This window comes from Typopeltis vanoorti, chromosome 8 (assembly GCF_054136105.1).
Source record: "Typopeltis vanoorti isolate ZY-2024b chromosome 8, IOZ_Tvanoo_1.0, whole genome shotgun sequence".
NCBI lineage: Eukaryota > Metazoa > Arthropoda > Arachnida > Uropygi > Thelyphonidae > Typopeltis > Typopeltis vanoorti.
Window position 1 is genome coordinate 25,945,210 of NC_143556.1, and position 23,126 is coordinate 25,968,335.

The 23,126-nt window shown below is 34.5% G+C and overlaps 1 protein-coding gene across 6 annotated transcripts in view; it reads right to left on the reverse strand.

Moving 5' to 3' along the window:
- LOC150103864 (large proline-rich protein BAG6) overlaps nucleotides 1-23,126 on the reverse strand; it is a 401,723-nt gene that overhangs the window by 285,230 nt on the left and 93,367 nt on the right. For all 6 annotated transcript variants that reach the window (XM_090396569.1, XM_090396571.1, XM_090396573.1 and 3 more), the window contains one exon: nucleotides 2,595-2,788. In XM_090396569.1, the coding sequence (XP_090252695.1) occupies nucleotides 2,595-2,788 (194 nt within the window). The remainder of the gene's footprint in view (nucleotides 1-2,594; nucleotides 2,789-23,126) is intronic.

Consider the following 23,126-nt stretch of genomic DNA (forward strand, 5'->3'; position numbering starts at 1 on the left):
AGAAACAAACTCACACAACAGTATCATAATGTATAGCTGCATGCATGGTTTGAAATGCTGTATTTATGAATGTTTAGAATTCATTTATTCAATTAATGTTCATATTTTAGATTTTGTTGATACCTGGAAAAAAAGAAAAACTTGTAAAGCAGGAATTGTCCACTTCCATGTGCTTGAAAAGCTGCTGATAGACAACACGAGGAATGGAGCATTTGGATAATTCAAGAGAGAAAAGCTGCATGGTGGTATATACTGCCACAGCAGCAGTGTATTTAAACGCATCTATCTGTGCAATGTTGTCTACTCCAATATCCAGAGCTTGTAAGAGAGCTTTTACTTGTATGGCAGTCTCATTAGTGTTGTACAAATTCTCCCACTTTGGACAAAAAACATACCTGGCTATATGGGGTGGTCTGGCAGGGATTTTATTTTGGTAGCATATAACAAAAATAGATGTTGCAATTAAAGAATCAAGGGTTCTGCTTCAATGTACAGACCAGGAATCAGCAAAATTCTAAATGCATCATTTGCAATTCTTGTAATGCTTGATGATGGATAAGGTAAAACCACTGCAGGGTACTCTCTCTCTGTGATAATCAAGTTTTGATCTAATCAGTATATGGTACAACTGGAGCAAAGATGCTTGTCATCTGTCAGCAACCCAAGAGGTGGAAGATAGGGTGCAAAGGATGTTATTTTTTTCCCTTCACAACTGTCATATCTGAGGGAAAATAAAGTTTATCAAAAATATGAGCTCCCATTGGAACTTAGCTTCTGATGTGATTGAAATTAAATATTGCGTTAGAATTAAATATTGACTGAAACAAAGATTATGCTTAAAACTAAACCTTGTGGGAATACTTTTTCTTGGATATACATTCCCAGCCTTGGACAATTCAGTTGGATAAAAAGTTCTTGATGAAAGGAGGGAGGTTCTCCCTCTAAGACCAAAGTTTCTGTGTAAGTCTTTCAATATTCCAAATTTCCAAGCAGCATCCCAGGCTATTTTCATATCAAAGAAAACTGATATTAAGTACTTACATTTTAGGAAGGCATCTGTGATGAATACTTCCAGTTAGACTAGATGATCAGTTGCTGAGTGATATTTGTGAAAGCCAGAGTGTGTTCTGGAAAAAAAGGAAGTCTCTCCAGAATTAATAAAAAGTGAGAGTTGATAATTTTTTCCAGAATCTTGCACAAGCAGCTGGGCACAACAACTAGTCAATAATTTACTGGGGATTTTTATCCTTACCTAGCCTAGGAAAGGTCTGGTTATCTGGCAAAATTGCCTTTTGCCAAATAACCAGAAAAACATTCTTACAGAAAATTTTGTTGAACAAGTACAGCAGTTGATATCCTTTGAAAATTATGACAGATCTCCGATTATCTCATAATGGACGTTATCTGGTCCAAAAGCAACTGGCCAACACGTAAAGTAAATTTTGTTTCTTTTTTTTCACAAATAGCCTGCTGTATTCTTCTGTACCACTCAAAGAGAACAGAATTTATTGTTTTCCTGCTTTACAATTTTGGGCAAAGAACTCCAGGGATGGGAAGATAGTGATGTTTTGGCAAAAATCTCCACAAGAGTGTCAGTAACTGCTGTTGAGTCAGCAATTGTATATCCAGTATGTTTGAGAATGGAGTGGGCAAGCAATATTTCTGCCATTAAGTTTCTGAATTTTATCCTAAGCTTCTTTGCTGTTGTTGCTCTTGTTATAGAAGATGTGTACTGGATCTGGGATGCCTCTCAACTCTGGCAATGAATATGTCTTGCTCATGCACATTTGAAAGCAATGGGGTTTGTTGTTGTGGGATAACCATGGAAGACACTCCAAGCTTACTTCTGTTCTTCTTTGGCTGTTGTGCAATCAGTGTTCCACTACGGTTTAGTGGAGTACTGGTTAATGTTAAAGATACCAAGCAATTTTATAAACTTGGTTTTAATCCTTTTTCCCAAGTAAGCAAACAGACAGGTAAGTCAAGTTTGTGCCTGTTTGCTTACTTGCGAAAAAGGATTAAAACCAAGTTTATAAAATTGCTTGGTATCTTTAACATATAATATATCCAAGGTAAAAAAACTTTCTACATGCTGATTAGATGTTTTAGGAATTGAAGTTATGGCAGCTTGTGTAACGCATTCTGTCACCTGATTCACTTCATAACTGATAGGAGATGAGCTGAAGTCTCAGAATCAAATTCTGCTAAGGAAGACAAGGTAAGACAGTCAGATTTTCCATTATGTTATCTGATGTAGTATATGGTTGCCCATTGCAAAATAAAGTGAATATCACAGAGAAATTATCACAAATAAGTTGTCATCAGCCTTCCTCTTAAACAGTGGGAAGAGAGAGAGAGAAGAAGAGAGAGAGAGGGGGAGGGAACAAGCAGACAGTCAATGGCAGTGAATGCGCATGTAGGCATGTGGAAGAATTTGTTTCTTCTTGTGATCAAGAGGAAGAGGTTACTGTTGTCAAGAATATTATTACATCTACAACATCAAAATTCAAATCATAATTAACAGAGCAACAACTTTTTTTTCCCCTTAGTCTGATTTTAAATCATTTTAAGATAAATTATCAAAACTAACAAACCTGAACATGGTTAGGATCAATCATATCCTGTGGAATGGTAAATGCTCCCAAAAGAAAGCTTCCTCCATCACGGTGTCCACCCTGAGAGGGCCTAGATCCTGGAGATGAAGTTCCAGATGTTGATGAACCAGAAGATAATTGATGGGCCTGTGGAGGTGGCCGCTGAACAAGATGAATAACTTTCCCGTTGACATCTGAAAGAGAAACCTTTTCTGAGCTACAGGAACTTTTCAATACTTTAAAGCTTTTTTTTTTTTTTTTTTTTTTTTTGTCTTAAATGAAAGATAATTAGATTTCAAACAATCATCGGTACAATATGGATGATATGGTACAAAGTGCCTTAGACGATAGAAATATAAGATCTAATAATGTTGGAGTCTTGACAAGTAACAGACTGATTTGGAGGAAAATTGTAGATAGGAAGTTAGTAATGATATAATTTTTTTCATGTAGTACTATCATATCCTGTACACCCCTTGAGGGTACATGGCAGGAATTTGATGATGATGACAATCATCAGTAGTTAGAAGATCCTCAAATGCTGTTTACAGATTTTTTTTTACTGCTTTAAATCATTCTTATAAACTTGAAAATAACTTGAAATAACTTATAAACTTGAAAACTTTTAATAAAAAAATACTGTGACACTAACATTAATGTTAATTAGCTTAGTTCTTAACCTTTTTCTTTTATTCTCATACTCACAAAAATGAATAAAGTACGTTGAGGAGAGGAGAAGAATTTGGTTTTGGGCAAAGTTCATATTCATTCAGAAAATTATAAAATCTGATGGGGGGGGGGGGGGGGGTCAAAACATACAATTTTCTTCATACACTATAAGCAAATAATTTTTACTGTTTATTGCCACTTAAGAAACAAAATTGTAACAAATCTCCATTTTAAGACTCCACTCATTATGAAAGATATCATTAAGAGACCTCTTTTATAGTTGTCTTAAAAATATTTCTTGCTTTTTAACTTTAAAAATAAATGGTTAAATTTTTAAAGTAAATACCACTGTGTAATCAATAAATAGCAAAAGTTTACACTTATACCATATTTTAAATTAATTTGACTCTGACATATTCATTGTAGGTCTAATCTGGAGACAGTTTCACAAATCTTCATCCTAACCATGGGCCATAATACTAGCCTTCAATTATCGAAACTGTTTTCAGTCCTCTTTGAGTTTACTTATCTATTCCACTCCAACTTTCTCATACGGTTTACTGCTATGGATGGTGTTCTCTGCAAAAGACAAAAAAATGAAATAGAAAAAACATCAGATTCAGTCATCCTGCATCTCATATGGACAACCTCTTCTACATTTAAAGATTGTTTTTACTTGATTGCTTGATAGAATTCTTTTCTTCAGTGTTAAAACTTTATAGTCCCTGCAATTTGCCTTTAGTTTTGCACTGTATCACAAAACTTAAAAGTATAGTTTGTGTTTTCTTTCATTTATTGTACAAAACGATGTCAAGCCAAACTCACTTTTATGATATGGTATTTGACTTGCTTTTTTTCAAGATATTTAGTTTAGTGTAATTAAATACTTTAACATTTTTCATAATAAAAAAGCTTTTTAATACCGTTATTTAAAAAAAATCATCTTGAAAAAAAAAAAACAAGTCAAATACCATATCATAAAAGTGAGTTTGGCTTGACATCATTATGTATAATAAATGAAAAAAAAAAAAAACACAAGCTATAATAAGTTTTGTGTTTACACTGCAAAACTGAAGACAAATTGCGGGGACTATAAAGTGTTAACACTTAAAAGAATTCTATCAGGCAATCAAGTAAAAACAATCAGATAAGATGTGCTTTCAAAGAGAAATACTCAAGGAATTGAAGTGGTCATGCTATGGAAGAACACATTGCATTTTGTAATGTAAGTAAAACATATCTTGAATTATTAATGGTAGCTCTAGATTATTACTGCAGGGTTTTCAAGGACCATTCAAAATGGAGGCACATAGCTTTAATGAGTCATCCAATTCAAACATAAAAATGCGGTGACAGACTTGGCCAGAAATTACACCTCTAGCTGCTTAGCAAAAAGAAATATAGATTCTAAAACGTTTGAGCACCTTAAGTGCCTTTTGAATTCAGCCTATTCTTCTTTCTCATCTGTCGGATGACAAGTTGAATTCCCTATGAACAAATCTTTGCCATCTGGTTCTATCTCTGGCCATTTCTGTCATCTCTCTGAAACTCCATAATTGCAACCTTTCCTTCAAAGACTGCAGCCAAGTTATTTTTGGTCTGCTCTTGATTATCTTCCTTCAATGATTCCATTCAAGACTATATTTGGTAATCTTTAAAAGGACATTCTCTGAAGGTGTTAAATCATTTAGTTGCAGTTTAAGAATTATAGCTATGATATTTTATCTACAGTTTAATTCATGTTTGACTTGTTCATTTCTTTTGTGTTCTGACAAGTGAGTCTTATTTTTCTTAAGCATTTCATTTCAAATGCTCTGATATTCTGTCTTTCTTTCTGATTGAATTTCCATGACTTGGCTCCATATGTTGCAATAGGTATAATAATGGTTTTAGTTTGAGGTTTTTTGAAATGCAGTTATTTTTCAATATTTTGTTTAATTTATTCATATTACAACCATATAGCTAAATTCAATAAACCATTTACTGACCTGAAAAACTTGATAGCCTTACTAAATGAGCATGATATAGACACAGGTCCAGTAGAATATTACTAGAATTGCATTAAATGTAAAGAATGTGTCAGTTATTGCTAATGTCATTAAACAAGTTTAGTTAAGGAAATTAAGGGGTGTGCTTAAGGGTCAAAGCTATATAACTGAAAGGAGACCTCCACATAGCCTTTAAAGGAATGCAGAGAACTGACCAGGGCTTCTAACCTAATGTCCAATCCTCACCTTCTCGTGGCGCACCCTGTTCGGTATCTACCTGGATACCAAACGAACGAGGATGGGCTGGCAATTTGGGATTTAGCCGACCAAATTGAATTCTTATTTACAAAAATGATCGTAAAACATGACAAAAATTTCATGACGGCTGGGGCGTCGCCCGGTTAAACAAGGTCCCGTTATTTTCGCCAGGGAACCAGGGTGAACAGCGAAAAGTCAGCTACTGGAACAAATCTGAAAACACAACCCTAACTCAACATCACCAGAGTTAAAGATCAGTAATATCAACATAAGAAGCCTGAATGGCAAAGAAATGGAGCTAGCTGAGGAATTAGATAGGTACCAGATAGACATAATAGGGATGACTGAAACAAAAAAGGCAAAAATTGGTGAGATCTTTCTGAGCAATAAATACAAAATGTTATATTCAAGCAACGACAATCAAGGAAAAAAAAGGAGTAGCCATAGTATTCAACATTAAATATGTGGCTAATCTTCTTAAATGGCAGACAGTCTCGAGTAGAGTGATGTGGGCAAATATGAAAATTGGAAACTGGACAATCAAACTTATTTGTGCCTATAGTCCCCCCACAGAAGGTTCTACTAAGGTAGAAGTGGAGAAATTTTTTGAGGCTTTAGAAAAAGCAACTGACACAATGAAAAAGGAAAAGTTGGTCCTTGTTGGGGATCTAAATAGCAGAGTAGGAAATGATTGTCAGATATACAAAAATATTTTGGAAAAATCTGGAGAAAAGAGCAAAGCAAATAATAATGACAGGACATGGACTGGTTATTACTAACACCATGTTGAAACATAAAATTCTGCACAAATTCACATGGAGAGAAGAGGCAAGAAATAAGAAAAGTCTCATTGACTATGCTATTGTTCATAGTGATATTTTCTCCCTGGTGCAGGACACCAGTGTACAGAGGATTTGAAATTGGAAGTGATCACTATCTAGTCTTGAGCGGGATAAAATTGAATTTCATATTGAAAAGAATAACATATAAGAAAGTTTTTAAAGTGAATAAAAGTTGAGCAGCTCTCAAATGTGAACTGTAGACTAAAATACACAAAGATTATTAAAGAAAAGAGTTTGAGAACAGCTACCAAACCTTGAAGATTCAGTGGCACGGCTTGAAGAAAACAATGATTGATTCAGCCAGAGAGGCATGTGGTGAGGTTGTCTGCAAGGATAGAAAAATCAGAACTACATGGTGAACACAGGAAGTTAAAGAGTCAGTGAAGGAAAAGAAGAAAGCATATCAAAAATTCCTGGCAAATAACTCAGCATGTGCTCTGAGAGAATACAGAGAAAAATGTAAGAAACCTAAACTCTGTGTAAAACCAGCTAAACAAAAGTCATGGGAGGACTTTGGCAAGTACATAGAAAACAAATATCAAGAAGGTGGTAAGGTATTCTGGAGGTTGTTGAAGAAGCTTAGAAATGGAGAAAAGAGTGCTGTAAAAGGAGTTAGAGATGAAGGTGACATGAAAACGGAAGAAAATGATATCCTTCAAGCATGGAGTAATTACTTCGAAAAATTGCTAAATGAAACAAAAAGTGATAGCACAGTGATAAAAAACACTCAACAGGCATACAGTCAGAAATACATATCCATACTCGAAGTAGAAAAAGCAATCAAGGCTTGAAATGTGGAAAGGCAGCAGGAATAGATGATATTCGACCAGAAATGCTGAAGTATGGTGGTATAAAAGTCTTACAGTGGCTGCACTGCATAGTTCAGAAAGCCTGGACAGAGGGACGAATTCCCGATGATTGGAGTAGAGCTCTAACAGTACCCATATATAAAAATGGAAATAAAACCGAATGTGAGAATTACAGAGATATTTTCCTACTAAGTGTTCCTGGCAAGATTTATGAAAGTATGGTTGAGAACAATTGTGGAAGAAAAGCTTGGTGAAGAATAAGCTGGATTCAGGCCAAATAGAGGCTGTCAGGATCAGATCTTCACTTTACGATATAGTGAAGATTCACTCAACGAAATTGTTGAGAAAGCATGGGAATATAACAAAGATCAATATTTATGTTTTGTCGATCTGGAAAAGGCATATGACAAGGTGCGAAGTGAGAAGCTATTCAATGCGATACAGTTATATGGTGTCAATGGGTCATTATATCAAGCAATACTTAGTCTTTATTTGAGTTGTAAGTCAGCTGTTAGAATTGAAAGAAGTATAGAAAGATGATTTAATGTTAAATCTGGTGTGAGACAAGGATGTACATTATCCCCTCTGTTATTTATTATCTATATGGATCATATTATGAAAGAAAGTGGTATTAAACATGATATCAAAATTGGAGATGTTAATGTCAGCTCTTTGCTTTATGCGGATGATGTTATACCTCTAAAGAAATCCACTACAAGTTTGCAAGATTCCCTGACTAAATTGAATAAGTGTTGTAATAGACATGGTATGAAGGTCAGCAATAAAAAGATAAAGACAATGAAAATAGACAGAATCGTTGAAAATGTGAACTGTGTTGCGAAAGGAGAAACTGTGGAACAAGAAACATTTCAGCTACTTAGGCACGATTTTTAGTGACGATGGTAAATTAAATATGGAAGTAGACAATAGAATCAGCAAAGCTGGTATGGTAGGAAGTCGATTGAATAAATTCATATGGAATAAGAGAGAAATCAGTCAGAACATTAAATTCAGTGTTCAAACCAATTTTAACTTATGGATCTGAGAACTGGGTCAGAAGTAAAATACTTGACCAAAGACTAGAGACCGCATATATGAGAGTCCTGAGAAAGATTACAGACATGAACAGATGGCATCAATGGCAATATCATATTAAAAATGATTAATTTGGAGGAAAATTGTAGATAGAAAGTTAGTAATGATGTAAATTTTTCATGTAGTATTATATCCTGTACACCCCCTTGAGGGGTACATGGCAGGAATTTGATGATGATGAGAAACTCCAGTACAGTGAATCTTCTTCTAGATGTTTTTACAGATATTTCAAATTAGGAGGAACTTTTCCTTTATATGAGATACACTGATAATAATAGGAAATTAAAAAAGTATTTGTTTCCATAATTCCTTTCTGAAACACAACAGCTGTATGGTAATTTGATATATTAGAGAGTGAAATTAACAAGTTATTCTTGCCATGGTAATCTGGTAGGCAATGGAACAACAGATGGAGAAGATAATATGCTTGGGAAAAAAAAAAAAAAAAAAAAAAAAAAAAAAAAAAAAAAAAAAAAAAAATTGGCTAGTGAAAAAATTCAAAAATTCAGCCAGATCTTATATCAGCACACTGTACGGAACATAATATCTGGTAGTTTTCAGTTCTATTAAAGATGTTCACTTTGTTACAGAAACTGAAACAGAGGTGTGTATATATATATATATATATATATATATATATATATATATATATATATATATACATGGTGTGTGTGTATATATATATATATATATATATATAAAATAATGATATTTAGTATAAGCTCGTTATTCTTTCTGATACATCACATTTAAGTTTATTTGTTAAACAGCCTTAGTGTCCACTATCATGGGAAATAAATTCATGTGAAAAAAATCGCTTATTTTGATTTTTTTTTTTTTTTTAAATTTCGAATTTATGCAAAGCTGCTACCAGTGCAGAAAAACATTCTAAAGTAAGAATTTGCGTGATGTGAAAAGTTTGAAATTTCCAGCCAGGAGGGGCTGTCTTCACATGGTTAAATCAGATTATCTGTTTGTTGTTCATGACTGCTTCACACAAGTAGCAATTAACATGTTCACTAATTTAAACCTCTTATTAGATTGTGAGCATGAAACATTCAAGATGCTGATAAATTATTTTGTTGCCATGTAGCATTCACCTTGAAAAAAATAAAAAATATAAATAAATAAATATATATATATATATATATATATATATATATATAGGTCCGTGCGGTTAGCCTGGTGGCTGTGCACTTCACAACCATATATTCTAGGGGAAGGAGTGGCCTAGGTTAGATTCCATTGGTGACGTGAGGAGCTGAAGGATCTTCCTCAGCCATAGCCAAGTTAGCCGGTCTTGAGCGTGGACAGTAGGGTTTTTTCCCCAATTTATCCTGGGGTTCTTCATCCCGCAAAGCAGGCCAACCGGCCTTGAGAACTAAACACTATGGACATAAGATATACCAGGGCATTGGGCTGACCACCTTATCCTGTAAACGGTTTGAGGTCCAATGATTGATAAACCCAAGGTAAAAGAAGGTAAAAGGAAGATGAGATGAGATATATGTGCCTTTCACAAAAGACTGAAAGAGTTGTTGGAAGTTTATTTTTCACTTGGTTAGACTATAATAAATTTAGTTTAATCCTTTATCCAAGTGTAAGCAAACAAAGTTTGCGCCTGAAAATATCTTCAGGACTGAGGTAAGGTAGTGCAACTCCGAGCAAAGGTGGATCACGCTCTCATCACTCCTTGTCTCAGTATCTCCCATAATGCAAAGCACATCTCCTTGTAGACATGCATACTGCTATGCATTAAGGGAAGGGCCACAACCCAGACCAGCTTCAACCTTTATTGAGGTCTCGGTCAGTGGGAGGCAGACCCAAACATGGAGATACTAAGGCAGAAGTAATAGGAGAGGTCATATTTACCTATAGGAGTTGCCAACAGGTGTACCAGCTTATTATTGAATTACTCTGCATTTAGAGAAGGATGTTGGAGGTTTATTTTCACTTGGTTAGACTATAATAAATTTAGTTTAATCCTTTATCCAAGTGTAAGCAAACATGAGACAAAGTGATGAGATCTTGGTCCACCTTTGCTCGGAGTTGCCTGGTGTTACACTACCTTACCTCACTCCTGAAGATATTTTCAGGCACAAACTTTGTTTGCTATGCATTTAGTCAAACAAAATACTACATGGACAGTACCTTGAACCATGAAAAAATGAGAGAAGCTCCACAACCTTTTGGGAGAAAATTTTCAGATAACAAATAGTGTAGGTGTATATAATGGTAGTATTCAGATGATGCATGTAGAGAGCTCTTCAAACGTTGAATGAAAAAATTAATTAGATGAAGGACTGGGTTGATCACAAAAGTAAGATAAATCTAAATGCTTTGTTAATCTTTAACCCTAGCAAGACCTCTGGTGAAAAAAAAAAAACTGTAAATAAAATATAATATTTTAATGTCAATATATTTGATAAAAAGATTTAGTGAAAATGAATCAGAAATTGCCAATGCTGTCTTGGTATTTGATACATTTAATTGACCTAAAGATCTAAGATTCTGGGTAAACAATTCAAAATCAAAATAAATCGTTTGATAATAATGAAGAAATAATTTCAATAAATTTAGTGAAAGAGTGGTATGAGTTCAAAGATCTGGGGAAACATTTAAACAAACAAGACCTTTTTGAAAGAACAATGAATAATAAGGATAGTCTTCCCATTTCTCAAAAAACTGCTTGGAATTGTAGCCATTATTATCAACTAGTACATTATCATGTCAACAAGGTTTTAATCAAATGAATCTAATGAAAGAGAAGCTGAGGTCATATCATCAATGAATCTCTACACCCTGAATGATTTATTGATTATATAAAAAGGAAAAAGGACTTAATGTAAGAATTACACAGGTATTTCCCTACTGAATGTTCCTGATAAAATTTATACAAGTATACTTGAAAACCGGCTAAAAAAAATTGTGAAGAACATGCTGGATTCAGGTCAAATACGGGTTGTTATGATCAGATTTTCACTTTACAAATAGTTGAGAAATCTTGGGAATATAGCAAGGATTTGTATTTAAGTTCTGTTAATTTGAAAAAGGCACATGACAAGATGCCAAGAGGAAAGGTCTTTAAAACACTGCAGTTATATGGTGTAAATGGGTCATTATATCAAAAAAATGTCTTGGTCATTATATCAAGGAAAATACATAGTCTCTATTTAAAGCGCAAGTCACGGTTAGAACTGATGAAGGTACAGAAAGACAGTTTCGAAATGAAGTCAGGTGTGCGACTTCATTTCGAAGTCGCACACAAGGGTGCACGTTATCTCCACTGTTATTATCTATATGAATCACATTATGAAGATAAGTGGTATTAAATCTGATATTAAAATAGGTAATGTTAATCTTAGCTCTTTACTTTATGCAGATGATGTTATACTTTTGAATAAATCCAGCATAAGTCTGCAATATTCTCCAACTAAATTGAATAAATGTTGTAATAAATTCGGTATGAAAATCAGCAATAAAAAAAACAAAGACAAAAATAGTCAGAAACAGTGAAAACATCAACTGTATCCTGAATGGTGGAACCTATAAAACGAGTAGAACATTTCAGTTATTTAGGAACAATATTTAGTGAAGATGGTAAATGAAATATGGAAATAGACAACAGAATTAGTAAAGCTGGTATGGTAGGAAGTCAGTTGAATAAATTTATATGGAATAAGAAAGAAATTGGTCAAAACATTATATTAGCTGTATATAAGACTGTTCAAACCACTTTTAACTTATGGTCTGACAGCTGGGTTAGAAATAAAACACTTGATCAAAGACTAGAGACAAATCTGATATGAGAGTTCTGAGAAAGATTAATGGAGTCAACAGATGGCATCAATGGCTGTATCACATCAAAAATGAGGGTATTAGGAAAGAACTTGCCTTTGTTAGCATTCAGGAATGTGTTAGTAGATCTAATCTCAGGTGGTATGATAACTTAAATAGAATGGGAGAGGAAAGATTAGCAAAACAAGTGTTCTTTGTCAGGTTGGCAGGGAAAAGATCCACAGGAGTAGATGAATTGATAAAGTAAAAAGCACCTTAAAAGACAGAAATATAAGATATGATAATATTGGAGTCTTGACAGATAACAGATTAATTTGGAGGAAAATTATTAATCAGAAGTTAGTAATGGTGTAACTTTTTCATGTAGTACCATCATAATAATCCTGTACAACTGCTGAGGGTACATATCAGGAATTTGATGATGATATTTTGGGAAGTTGAATACATCTGAATTTATCTAGATTAGGTTAATTTTTAAGGGCAGGTACAGATTCTTAAAACACTTGCACTTCTAAACTCGATGTGGTAGAGCATGGTGGATTTTTTTCTCCCACTTGATTTTGTGTGTGGTATCCAAAACATTGTCTGCTGGACCTGACTGATGTATTCACAATTACAGGTGTAGTCATTATGTTTTTCCATATGGATGGGCTGATCTTTCAGTCTGTCCAGAGTAGGCCAACTGCAAAAACAAGAACTGAGAAAATGTGAGATTTGTTAGGGGAACAGACAAGGGTAACCAGTTTCAACTGAGATTTGAAAGCAGTGTATATACTGTATTTTATTTATTTTATTATTGTTTTTATTTTGGCTATATTTTCAGACATACTCCAGACGTAGGGAATGGTCATAGCATGAATATTATCTTTCTGAAGAGAAGGTCTATGATTGGAGAAAATATTAAGTATTTTGCTGATTCTGTAGTAGGAAATGCAACCATTAGAATAGGAAGGAATAGTGAATATAATTTAGTTCAGCTGTAAGAGCTTAATGGAACAAAGACTATTGACTCCACTGGTGAATTTTCATAACACCATACTGCTTGGAAAGGAAGATATAGCAATAGCATTTGACATCAAACATAAATTTCTTGATTGGAAGACAATTTCAAATGGAGTTGTGTGGACAATGCAACTATGATCCCATAGAAAGTTTTCATAAGGAAGAAGTGATAATAAATAAATCTAATGTGATAATAAATCAAAAAATTGAATTTTTTGATTTATTATCACTTTCGTGGAATGCGAAGAACCGACCAGGGCTTCTGACCTGATTTCTAATCCTCACCTTCTCATGGTGCACCCTGCTGGGAATCTACCTAGATACTGAACAAATGAGGATGGGCTGGCAATTTGAGATTTAGCTGACCAAATTGTATTCTTACTGACTTAAATGACAACTCGAAATGATTGTACAACGTGATGGAATTTCATGCAGGCTGGGGTATTATCCGGTTAAACAAGGTCACCATTTTCCTCAGGGAAACAGGTCAAACAGCACAAAATTAGCTACTCAAACAAACTCCAACTCAACATCAGCGAAGATCAAGATTGGCCCCATCAACATAAGAAGCATCAATGGGAAAGAAACGGAACTAACAGAAGAATTAGATAAGTATCAGATCAATATAATTGATGTTACTGAAAGGAAGACACAAACAGGTGAGATCTTTCGAAGCAACAAATACAAGATGTTATATTCAGAAAATAACAATCAGGGAAAAGAAGGAGTAGCCATAATATTAAACACTAAATATGAGGATAAACTTCTTGAATGGTAGGCAATATAAAGTGGAGTGATGTGGGCTATCAGAACAGGGAACTGAACAATGAGACTTATTTGTGTTTCTGGTCCCACAAAAGGTTCTACTAAGGAAGGCGTAAAGGAATTTTTCAAGTCATTACAGGAGGCAGTTGACACAATGAAAAAGGAAAGCTAATAATAATGATAAGTATCTGCTAGATTTCTGCTCAGGTGCTAGATTTCTGGACTAGTTGTTACTAACACCATGATAACACACGGTAATCGTCTATGTTATGACTATGTTATTGTCGACAGTGATGTTTTTCCACTGGTTCAGGACACAAGAGTATACAGAGGATTTGAAATAGGAAGTGATCACCATTTAGTGCTGAGCAAAATAAAATTGAACTTCATATTGAAGACAAGGGTGTGTAAGAAAGTTTTGAAACTAATCAAAGTTGAACAGCTATCAATGTAAATTATAGACTTAAATACACAAACATTATTCAAGAAAAACTGGAAGTTTGAAAATAAGAACCAAACCTTAGAGATTCAGTGGCAAATCCTAAAGAAAACTTTAATTCAGCCAGAGAGGCATGTGGTGAAGTAATTGGCAGGGTTAGAAAAATCAAAACTCCATGATGAACTCAGGAAGTTAAAGAGGCAGTCAAGAAAAAGAAAAAATCATAACTTTCTATATAGCAAGTTCCAGCTTATGTTCTAAGGGAATACAGAGAAAAACTAGCTAAACAAGTCATGGAAAGACTTTGGTAAGAACATAAAAAATAAATAGCAGGACGGTGATAAAATATTCTGGAGGCTATTAAAAAGCTTAGAAATGGAGGAAAGAGTACTGTAAAAGGAATAAGAGATAATAAAGGGGACCTGAAAACTGAGGATAAAGATATTCTTGATGTATGGAATAATTACTTTGAAAGATTGCTAAATGAAACGAGCAGTGATACCATGGTGGTAGAAAATACTCAACAGCTATCACAAACCTGAAATGTGGAAATGCAGCTGGAGTAATGATATTTGATCAGAAATAGTAAAATACGGAGATATAAAAGTTTTACAGTGACTACACTGCATAATTCAGAAGACCTAGTCAGAGGGTCAAATACCTGATGATTGGATTAGAGCACTTATGGAAACTATCTGAAAAAAAGGGAAAAAAGCTGAATGTGAGACCTGCAGAGGAATTTCTCTACTGACAATAGAGAAACCTTACCAGGAATACTCTACTGAGTATTCCTAAGCACAATTGTGAAGGAGAAGCTTGGAGAAGAATAAGCTGGGTTCAGGCAAAAGAGTGGTTGTCAGGATCACATTTTCACTTAAAGACAAATAATTGTAAGAAATCATAGGAATATAACAAGAATCTGTATTTAAGTTTTGTAGATTTGGAAAAGGCATATGACAAGGTGCCAAGAGGAGGAAAGCTTTCCAAAACACTATAGTTATATGGTGTAAATGGAACATTATATCAAGCAATACATAGTTGCTATTTGAGTTGTAAATCAGCAGTCAGAATTGAAGATGCAGGAAGATAGTTGGATGTTAAGTCAAGTATGGAAGAAAAGGGTGTACATTATCTCTAATGTTATTTATTATTTATATGGATCACATTATGAAGGAAAGTGGACCTGATATCAAAATTGGATATGTTAATCTCAGCTCTTTACTTTATACAGATGATGTTATACTCCTATATAAATCCAAGACAAGTCTGCAGGAGTACCTGACCAAATTGAATAACTAATGTAATAAATTTGATAGGAAAAAGTGGTACTTGGAGATCTAAACAGCAGAGTAGGAACTGAATCCTACCAGACATACAGAAGTTATATGAGAAAATTTGGAGAAAAGGACAAGACTAATAATGACAGTAAGTATATGCTCTCTTTCTGCTCAGGATATGGACTAATCACTACTAACACCATGTTTCAACATAAAGATGTGCATAAGTTCATGTGGAGAGAAGACAAAAGAAATAAGAAACACCTCATTGACTATGTTTTTATTGATAATAATATCTTCATGCTGGTTCAGGATACAAGAGTGTATCCTGAATTTGAAATTGAAATTCCAATTTGAAATTGGAAGTAACCATCACTTAGTTCTAAGTAGGATAAAACTTTAAAAAAGTTTTAAATAGGATTTTTTTTTATTTTATTATTATTTTTTTTATTTTATAATGATACAACGCCGTGAACCCCTTTTATGGAGAGGTACAACATCATTTCAATTACCCCCTCCCTTATTTTTTATCCAGGCTCAGTACCAGGATAGCTGACAAATCATACCTATGGCTGGCACTGTATTTAGTATTCCTGACTGTAACCCGTGTGTGTGTTCAAGGGGCCAGTCTGTTCTGGGGGGCAAAAAAACCGAGTTTCTGTGTGGAAAAAACCCCTACCTCCATAAGACCAGCTAACTGGTAGATTATAGATGGTAAAACACAGAGAAATGTGCTGAGATGATAAAACAATTGCAAGTTTTCTTATGATCTTACTGTCTTTTGACATCTCTGAAAGTGTGAGGTGATGGATGATTCGCTTAACATGTTCATCCCAACAGTATTGGCAGACATTTCCGTCTGTGTGGAATTCTACTTTGCTTTTTGGTGTGTGATGCCAACCTTTCACAATGTTAGCCATTTGTGTTTATCTGTGAATTCCTGCATTTATTACTTCATATTCAACGCATGTCAAATATCCATTTTTTTTATTTTAGTTAATAACAATTTACTCTCCACACACCTAATGTTCGACTCTGTAAACATGAGGTGACAACTGATTCAGATAGACATTACACTACTCTTGTTGAACATATTTGTTTAATTTCACCCTTAATTAAAGGGAAATTAATTAACTTGTACATCCATCCTTGATATTTCATTGTATGATTTCTTGCATTATTTAGGCTTCTGGTTTTTGAAACTGACCTCATACAATAACAATAATCAAAAAATACCTCTATTGAAAATATATGGAATATTTTCAAAGCTTTCCCCATATGAAGTTTATTTCTAAATATAAAAACAATTTCCTAGATGACTGCTTCATTTTTTGGTCCACGTGGGCTTTGTTTTAACACCAGGGAACTCCTTGTCATTCAACACACCTCAAAAATGCCTGTCATTTCTATTTATATAAATAGAGTTGAGCAGCTTTTACAGGTAAACTGTACACTCAACTGTACAAGCATTATTTAAGAAAGAATAAAACAGTTCAAAAACAAGAACCAAAACTTGCAGTCTCAGCGGCAAACTCTGAAGAAAACACCGATTCATCTAGGAAGGCATGTGGTGAAGTTGTCTGCAAGGATAGAAAAATAAGAATGCCATCGTGGACACAAGAAGTTAAAGAAGCAGTCCTGGAAAAGAAAAAGCATACTAAAAGATCCTGGCAAATAAGTCAGCAGATTCCTTAAAAAATACAGAGAAAAATGTAAGGGAGATAGGCTATGTGTGAGAGTAGCTAAACAGAAGACACGGGGAGACACTGGTAAAAATATAAAAGATAAACACCAGTTAGATGGCAAAATGTTCTGGAGACTATTGAAAAAGCTTAAAAATAGAAGAAAGTGTACTGTAAAAAGGAATCAAATATGATAAAGGTGACATGAAAACAGAAGATAAAGATACCTTAGATGTCTGGAATAATCACTTTGTAAAACTGCTTAAAAAAAAAAAAAACAAGCAGTGACAGAACCATATTAGAGAATATTCAAAAAAAAAAAAAAAAATACAAAGAGGAGGTACGTATCAATACTTGAGGTAGAACGAATTCCTGATGATGGGAGTAGAGCTCTAATAGTACCCATATATAAAAATGGAAATAAAACCGAATGTGAGAATTACAGAGATATTTTCCTACTAAGTGTTCCTGGCAAATTTATGAAAGTATACTTGAGAAATGGTTGAGAAAAATTGTGGAAGAAAAGCTTGGTGAAGAATAAGCTGGATTCAGGCCAAACAGAGGCTGTCAGGATCTGATCTTCACTTTATGATATAGTGAAGATTCACTCAACGAAATTGTTGAGAAAGCATGGGAATATAACAAAGATCGATATTTAAGTTTTGTCGATCTGGAAAAGGCATATGACAAGGTGCGAAGAGAGAAGCTATTCAATGCGCTACAGTTATATGGTGTCAACGGGGCATTATATCAAGCAATACTTAGTCTTTATTTGAGTTGAAATGTCACCAGTTAGAATTGAAGGAAGTACAAAAGAAGATGGTTTAATGTTAAATCTGGTGTAAGATGAGGATGTACATTATCACCTTTGTTATTCATTACCTATATGGATCACATTATGAAGGAAAGTGGTATTAAACATGATATCAGAATTGGAGATGTTAATGTGCTCTTTGCTTTATGCAGATGATGTTATACTTCTAAATAAATCTGCTACAAGTTTTCAAGATTCCCTGACTAAAATGAATAATTGTTGTAATAGATATGGTATGAAGGTCAGCACTAAAAAGACAAAGACAATGAAAATAGGTAGAATTGTTGAAAATGTCAACTGTGTTGTGAACGGGGAATCTATGGAACAAGTAAAACATTTCGGCTACTTAGGTACGATTTTTAGTGAAGATGGTAAATTAAATATGGAAATAGACAACAGAATCAATAAAGCTAGTATGGTAGGAAGTCAACTGAATAATTTCATATGAAATAAGAAAGGAATTAGTCGGAACACTAAATTAGCTGTATAGAAGACAGTGTCCAAACCAATTTTAACTTATGGATCTGAGAGCTGGGTCAGAAGTAAAACACTTGACCAAAGACTAGAGACTGCAGATATGAGCATCCTGAGAAAGATATAGGCGTTTACAGATGGCATCAATGGCAATATCATATTAAAAATGAGGATATTAGGAAAGAACTTGACATTGTCAACATCCAGGAATGCGTTAGTAGAGCTAATCTCAGGTGGTAAGTTCACTTGAGATTAGCTCTGTCATAAAGTGAAGATCTGATCCTAAAAGCCTCTATTTGGCCTGAATCCAGCTTGTTCTTCCACAATTCTTCTCAACTGTTTCTCAAGTATACCGGCATAGATCTTGCCTGGAACACTCAGTAGGGAAATACCTCTGTAATTCTCACATTCAGTTTTATTTCCCTTTTTATATATGGTTACTATTAGAGCTCTACTCCAAACATCGGGAATTCGTCACTCTGTCCAGGCCTTCTGAACTATGCAATGAAGGCCACTGTAAGACTTTTATACCACCATACTTCAGTATTTCTGGCCGATTATCAACTACTCCTGCTGCCTATCCACATTTCAAGCTTTTGATGGCTTTTTCTACTTCAAGTATGGATATATATTCCTGACTGTACGCTTGTTGAGTATTTTTTTACCACTGTGCTATCATTGCTTGTTTCATTTAGCAATTTTTCGAAGAAGTATGGAGAATTATTCCATACTTCAAGGATATCTTTTTTCTCCCGTTTTCATGTCACCTTTATCATCTCTAACTCCTTTTACAGCACTCTTTCCTCCATTTCTAAGCTTCTTCAACAACCTCCAGAATATCTTGCCACCTTCTTGATATTTATTTTCTATGTTCTTGCCAAAGTTCTCCCATGACTTTTGTTTAGCTAGTTTTACACAGTGTTTAACTTTCTTACATTTGTCTCTGTATTCTCTAAGAGCACCAGCTGACTTATTTGCCAGGAACTTTTGATATGATTTCTTCTTTTCCTTCACTGCCTCTTTAACTTCTTGTGTCCACCATGGAGTTCTTATTTTTCTATCCTTGCAGACAACCTCACCATATGCCTATCTAGATGAATCATTTGGTGTTTTCTTCAATGTCTGCCACTGAATCTCCAAGGTTTGGTTCTTGTTCTAAAACGTTTTCTTTTTTCTTCAATAATCTTTGTGTATTTTAGTTTACAGTTCACATCTGAGAGCTGCTCAACTTTTATTCGCTTTAAAACTTTCTTACATGTCACTCTTTTCAATATGAACTTTAATTTTATCCTGCTCAAGACTAAATAGTGATTGCTTCCAATTTCAAATCCTCTATATATGCTCTGGTGTCCTGCGCCAGGGAGAAAACATCACTATCAACAATAACATAGTCAATGAGACTTTTCTTATTCCTTGCCTCTTCTCTCCATGTGAATTTGTGCACATTTTTATGTTGGAACATGGTGTTAGTAATAACCAGTCAATGTCCTGAGCAAAAATCCAACAGATATTTGTCATTATTATTCTTTCTCTCTCTCTCTCTCTCTACTAGCCCCCCCCACCCACCCCGCCCAAAAAAAATCCCTGGCTTCAGTCAATGTCCTCAGCAAAAATCCAACAGATATTTGTCATTATTATTAGCTTTGCTCTTTTCTCCAAATTTTCCCATAATGCATAACATTAGACATATCAGCAAGGAGATGTGTTTTGCATTATGGGAGATACTGAGATAGGAGTGTTGGTAGCTTGCTTCACCTTTGCAAGGAGTGACCTGGTGTTGTACCACCTTACCCCAGTCCTGAAGATACTTTCTGGCGCAAACTTTGTTTGCTCACACTTGGATAAAGGATTAAACTAAATTCATTATATCCAAAACATTTTTGTATGTCTGACAATCACTTCCTACTCTGCTATTTAGATCCCCAACAAAGACCAACTTTTCCTTTTTCAATTTGTCAGTAGCCTTCTCTAGAACTTCAAAAAATTCCTCCACTTCTACCTTACTAAAGCCTTCTGTGGCACCATAGGCACAAATAAGTCTCATTGTCCAGTTCCCCGTTCTAATATTTGCCCACATCACTCTACCTGAGACTGTCTGCCATTCAAGAAGATTAGCCTCGTATTTTGTGTAGAATACTATGGCTACCCCTTCTTTTCCTTGATTGTCATTGCCTGAATATAACATTTTGTATTTATTGCTTAGAAAGATCATCTTCTTAATTTTCAAATTACAGACTGGGATACTACAAAATCTCAAAAGAAAAGTATATAAATTATTTTAATAAAAGAAAAGAGTAGCGTAATTGGTCCAAAGAGATTATCAAAAAAGTTTCATTTTTTTCATGTCAAACCACCCCAGTTATATAGGATCCCCCAAAATTCACAAACCTAATACTCTCCCCACATTTCATCCACTATTAGACAGCTGCATCCAAACTCTCCAATCTATTAAAAATTCTCTACACCTTAAAAACATTAATAAAGAAAATAATAATAATAATCTGACCTTGACAGATTCTGACATCATGGTCAGTTTTAATCTTACTTCACTATTCACCAGTGCTTTTTTTCTGGAAAAAAAGGTGCCAGTACTCACCATGAAGATGTTATTACAACAACTTCCACACTTTTAACATATCCTCCGATATACCCTCGTCGTCTCTAGATTGCTTCTTGCTTTTGGTATCAACTGCAGATAACATATCCTCCGATATACCCTCGTCGTCTCTAGATTGCTTCTTGCTTTTGGTATCAACTGCAGAATGACCACTTCGGAGCAGCCATGAAGTCACATATTTGCTAGGGTTGAACTGACTGAGAGGAGGTCCTACTATCTTGATGAACATCAGTGCAGAATTTGTCCATACAAGCAGAGACAACCTAGATGAAGTTACTATAAGATTCATCTGAAAAAATCCTTTTCGCATTCACTGGAAGATATTGCAATTGTGCTCAAAGTGTGCTTTAGAGGAAGTAGTATGTCCAGCACTTTATTTTCTTGAAGATATTCACAGAAACCACAAATTGCTTCTCTTTGATTTAAGCGAAATTTGCATGCTAACTTTTTAATTTCAGCTTCATCAAATGTCAGATGCTTTTGGATTTTCTGGCCAATACTTGGAATCTAAAATCTTAGCACATTCAGGCAAATCAGCATCATCTCCTTCAAGCAGATGCTTTCCAATAGCTTCTTTCAGAATTTTATAGAAAGCAGATGAACTTATTGCAGGACTGTGTCTTTCATTTCTGTGGAGCAGAATCCCTTTGAACTTCATGTTCTTCTGACTTTGAAGAGAAATACTGCAGTATTGACCAGGATTTTCAATTATTCTTTCTTCAAAAATTTGAATAACTTCCTGTCTGCTTTGTACAAGTCAATATTTCTCTCTTCTAAATCTAGACTTAGTTCACTAAGTTCTTGGAGAGCATCACACATAAGGCCCAAATCAAGAACAAACTCACATGTCTATTTTTCTTAAAAGGCCCTCATAAAGAAAGCGATCTGTTTTGCTTCTTCTGCTGTCTTCTTTTGCCTCCAGAAAGTGATGGACGACGGCTTCAAAGTCTTGCCACACTGCAGAAACAGTGAAAGCTAGATGCAACCCAGCGAGTGCTTAAAATTCTGCCAATTTTAAGATGTTGAAGTTCTAGAATCGCTGCACATTCCGGTAGTTCCCTAGCATTCTTAGGTGATAATAAAGTCACATAAAGTTTGTCAATGAAACTCTTAAAGCAATTCACTCCTGTGACATTGTTCACTGTGTCACTAACAGACAATTCAAATTGATAGTTAGCACAATGCCAGAAAATAACACTAGGAAATTTCTCTTGCATTAGCCTCCTTACACCATTACGCACACCAAACAACATGTCTGCACCATCACAGGTTACAGACAATAAATACTCCTTTAAGTAATCTTCAGATAATCCTAAACACTCAAGATTACTAATTAAAGAGTTTAGAATTCCTCTAGCAGTTACATCTGATAATTCAATCAAATCTAGGAAAAGACTCACAGGAGCAGAACGATCAGGAAGAACTATACGAAGAATAACAATCAATGCTGTTGTGTTACTCACAGTTGTCGATTCATCAACAATTAACGATATTTTATTCTTGGAGTTCACTATATTGTTTATTAATGTTTTTCTCATTTCATTTGCAATAGCTCACAATTAATGCAAGCATTTGCAGAATGAAGAATATATCCCATGTGCAGGCCATTAAGTTCCTGTAAATTTATTTCATCTTCAAAGTTGTTAAATGATTGATTTCTCCTCGCAACTTTGTAAGCGGTTTGAAACACTTTTCCTGTTACGTCTTTATTACGAGACAAAGTATTTTAGGAAAAATTTGTCTAATGTTTTGCTTTTTGCTTCAGATTTTATTTTTTGGCACGCTTTGTGCGCTGCACTCTCCTTATGATCGTAAATCTTTTTTACAAGTAGATTCAACAATTTCTGCTTCTTCAGCCTTCCTTTTTTTTTACACATTGGCATAAAGTAATTACTTATTGTACACATTTTGAACAATGATTGCACTGATTTAACTTAGATTAATTCAAAACTCAAATGAACACCTGCCTGTTGCGGAGTGAATATAGAACTGATAAACTGATA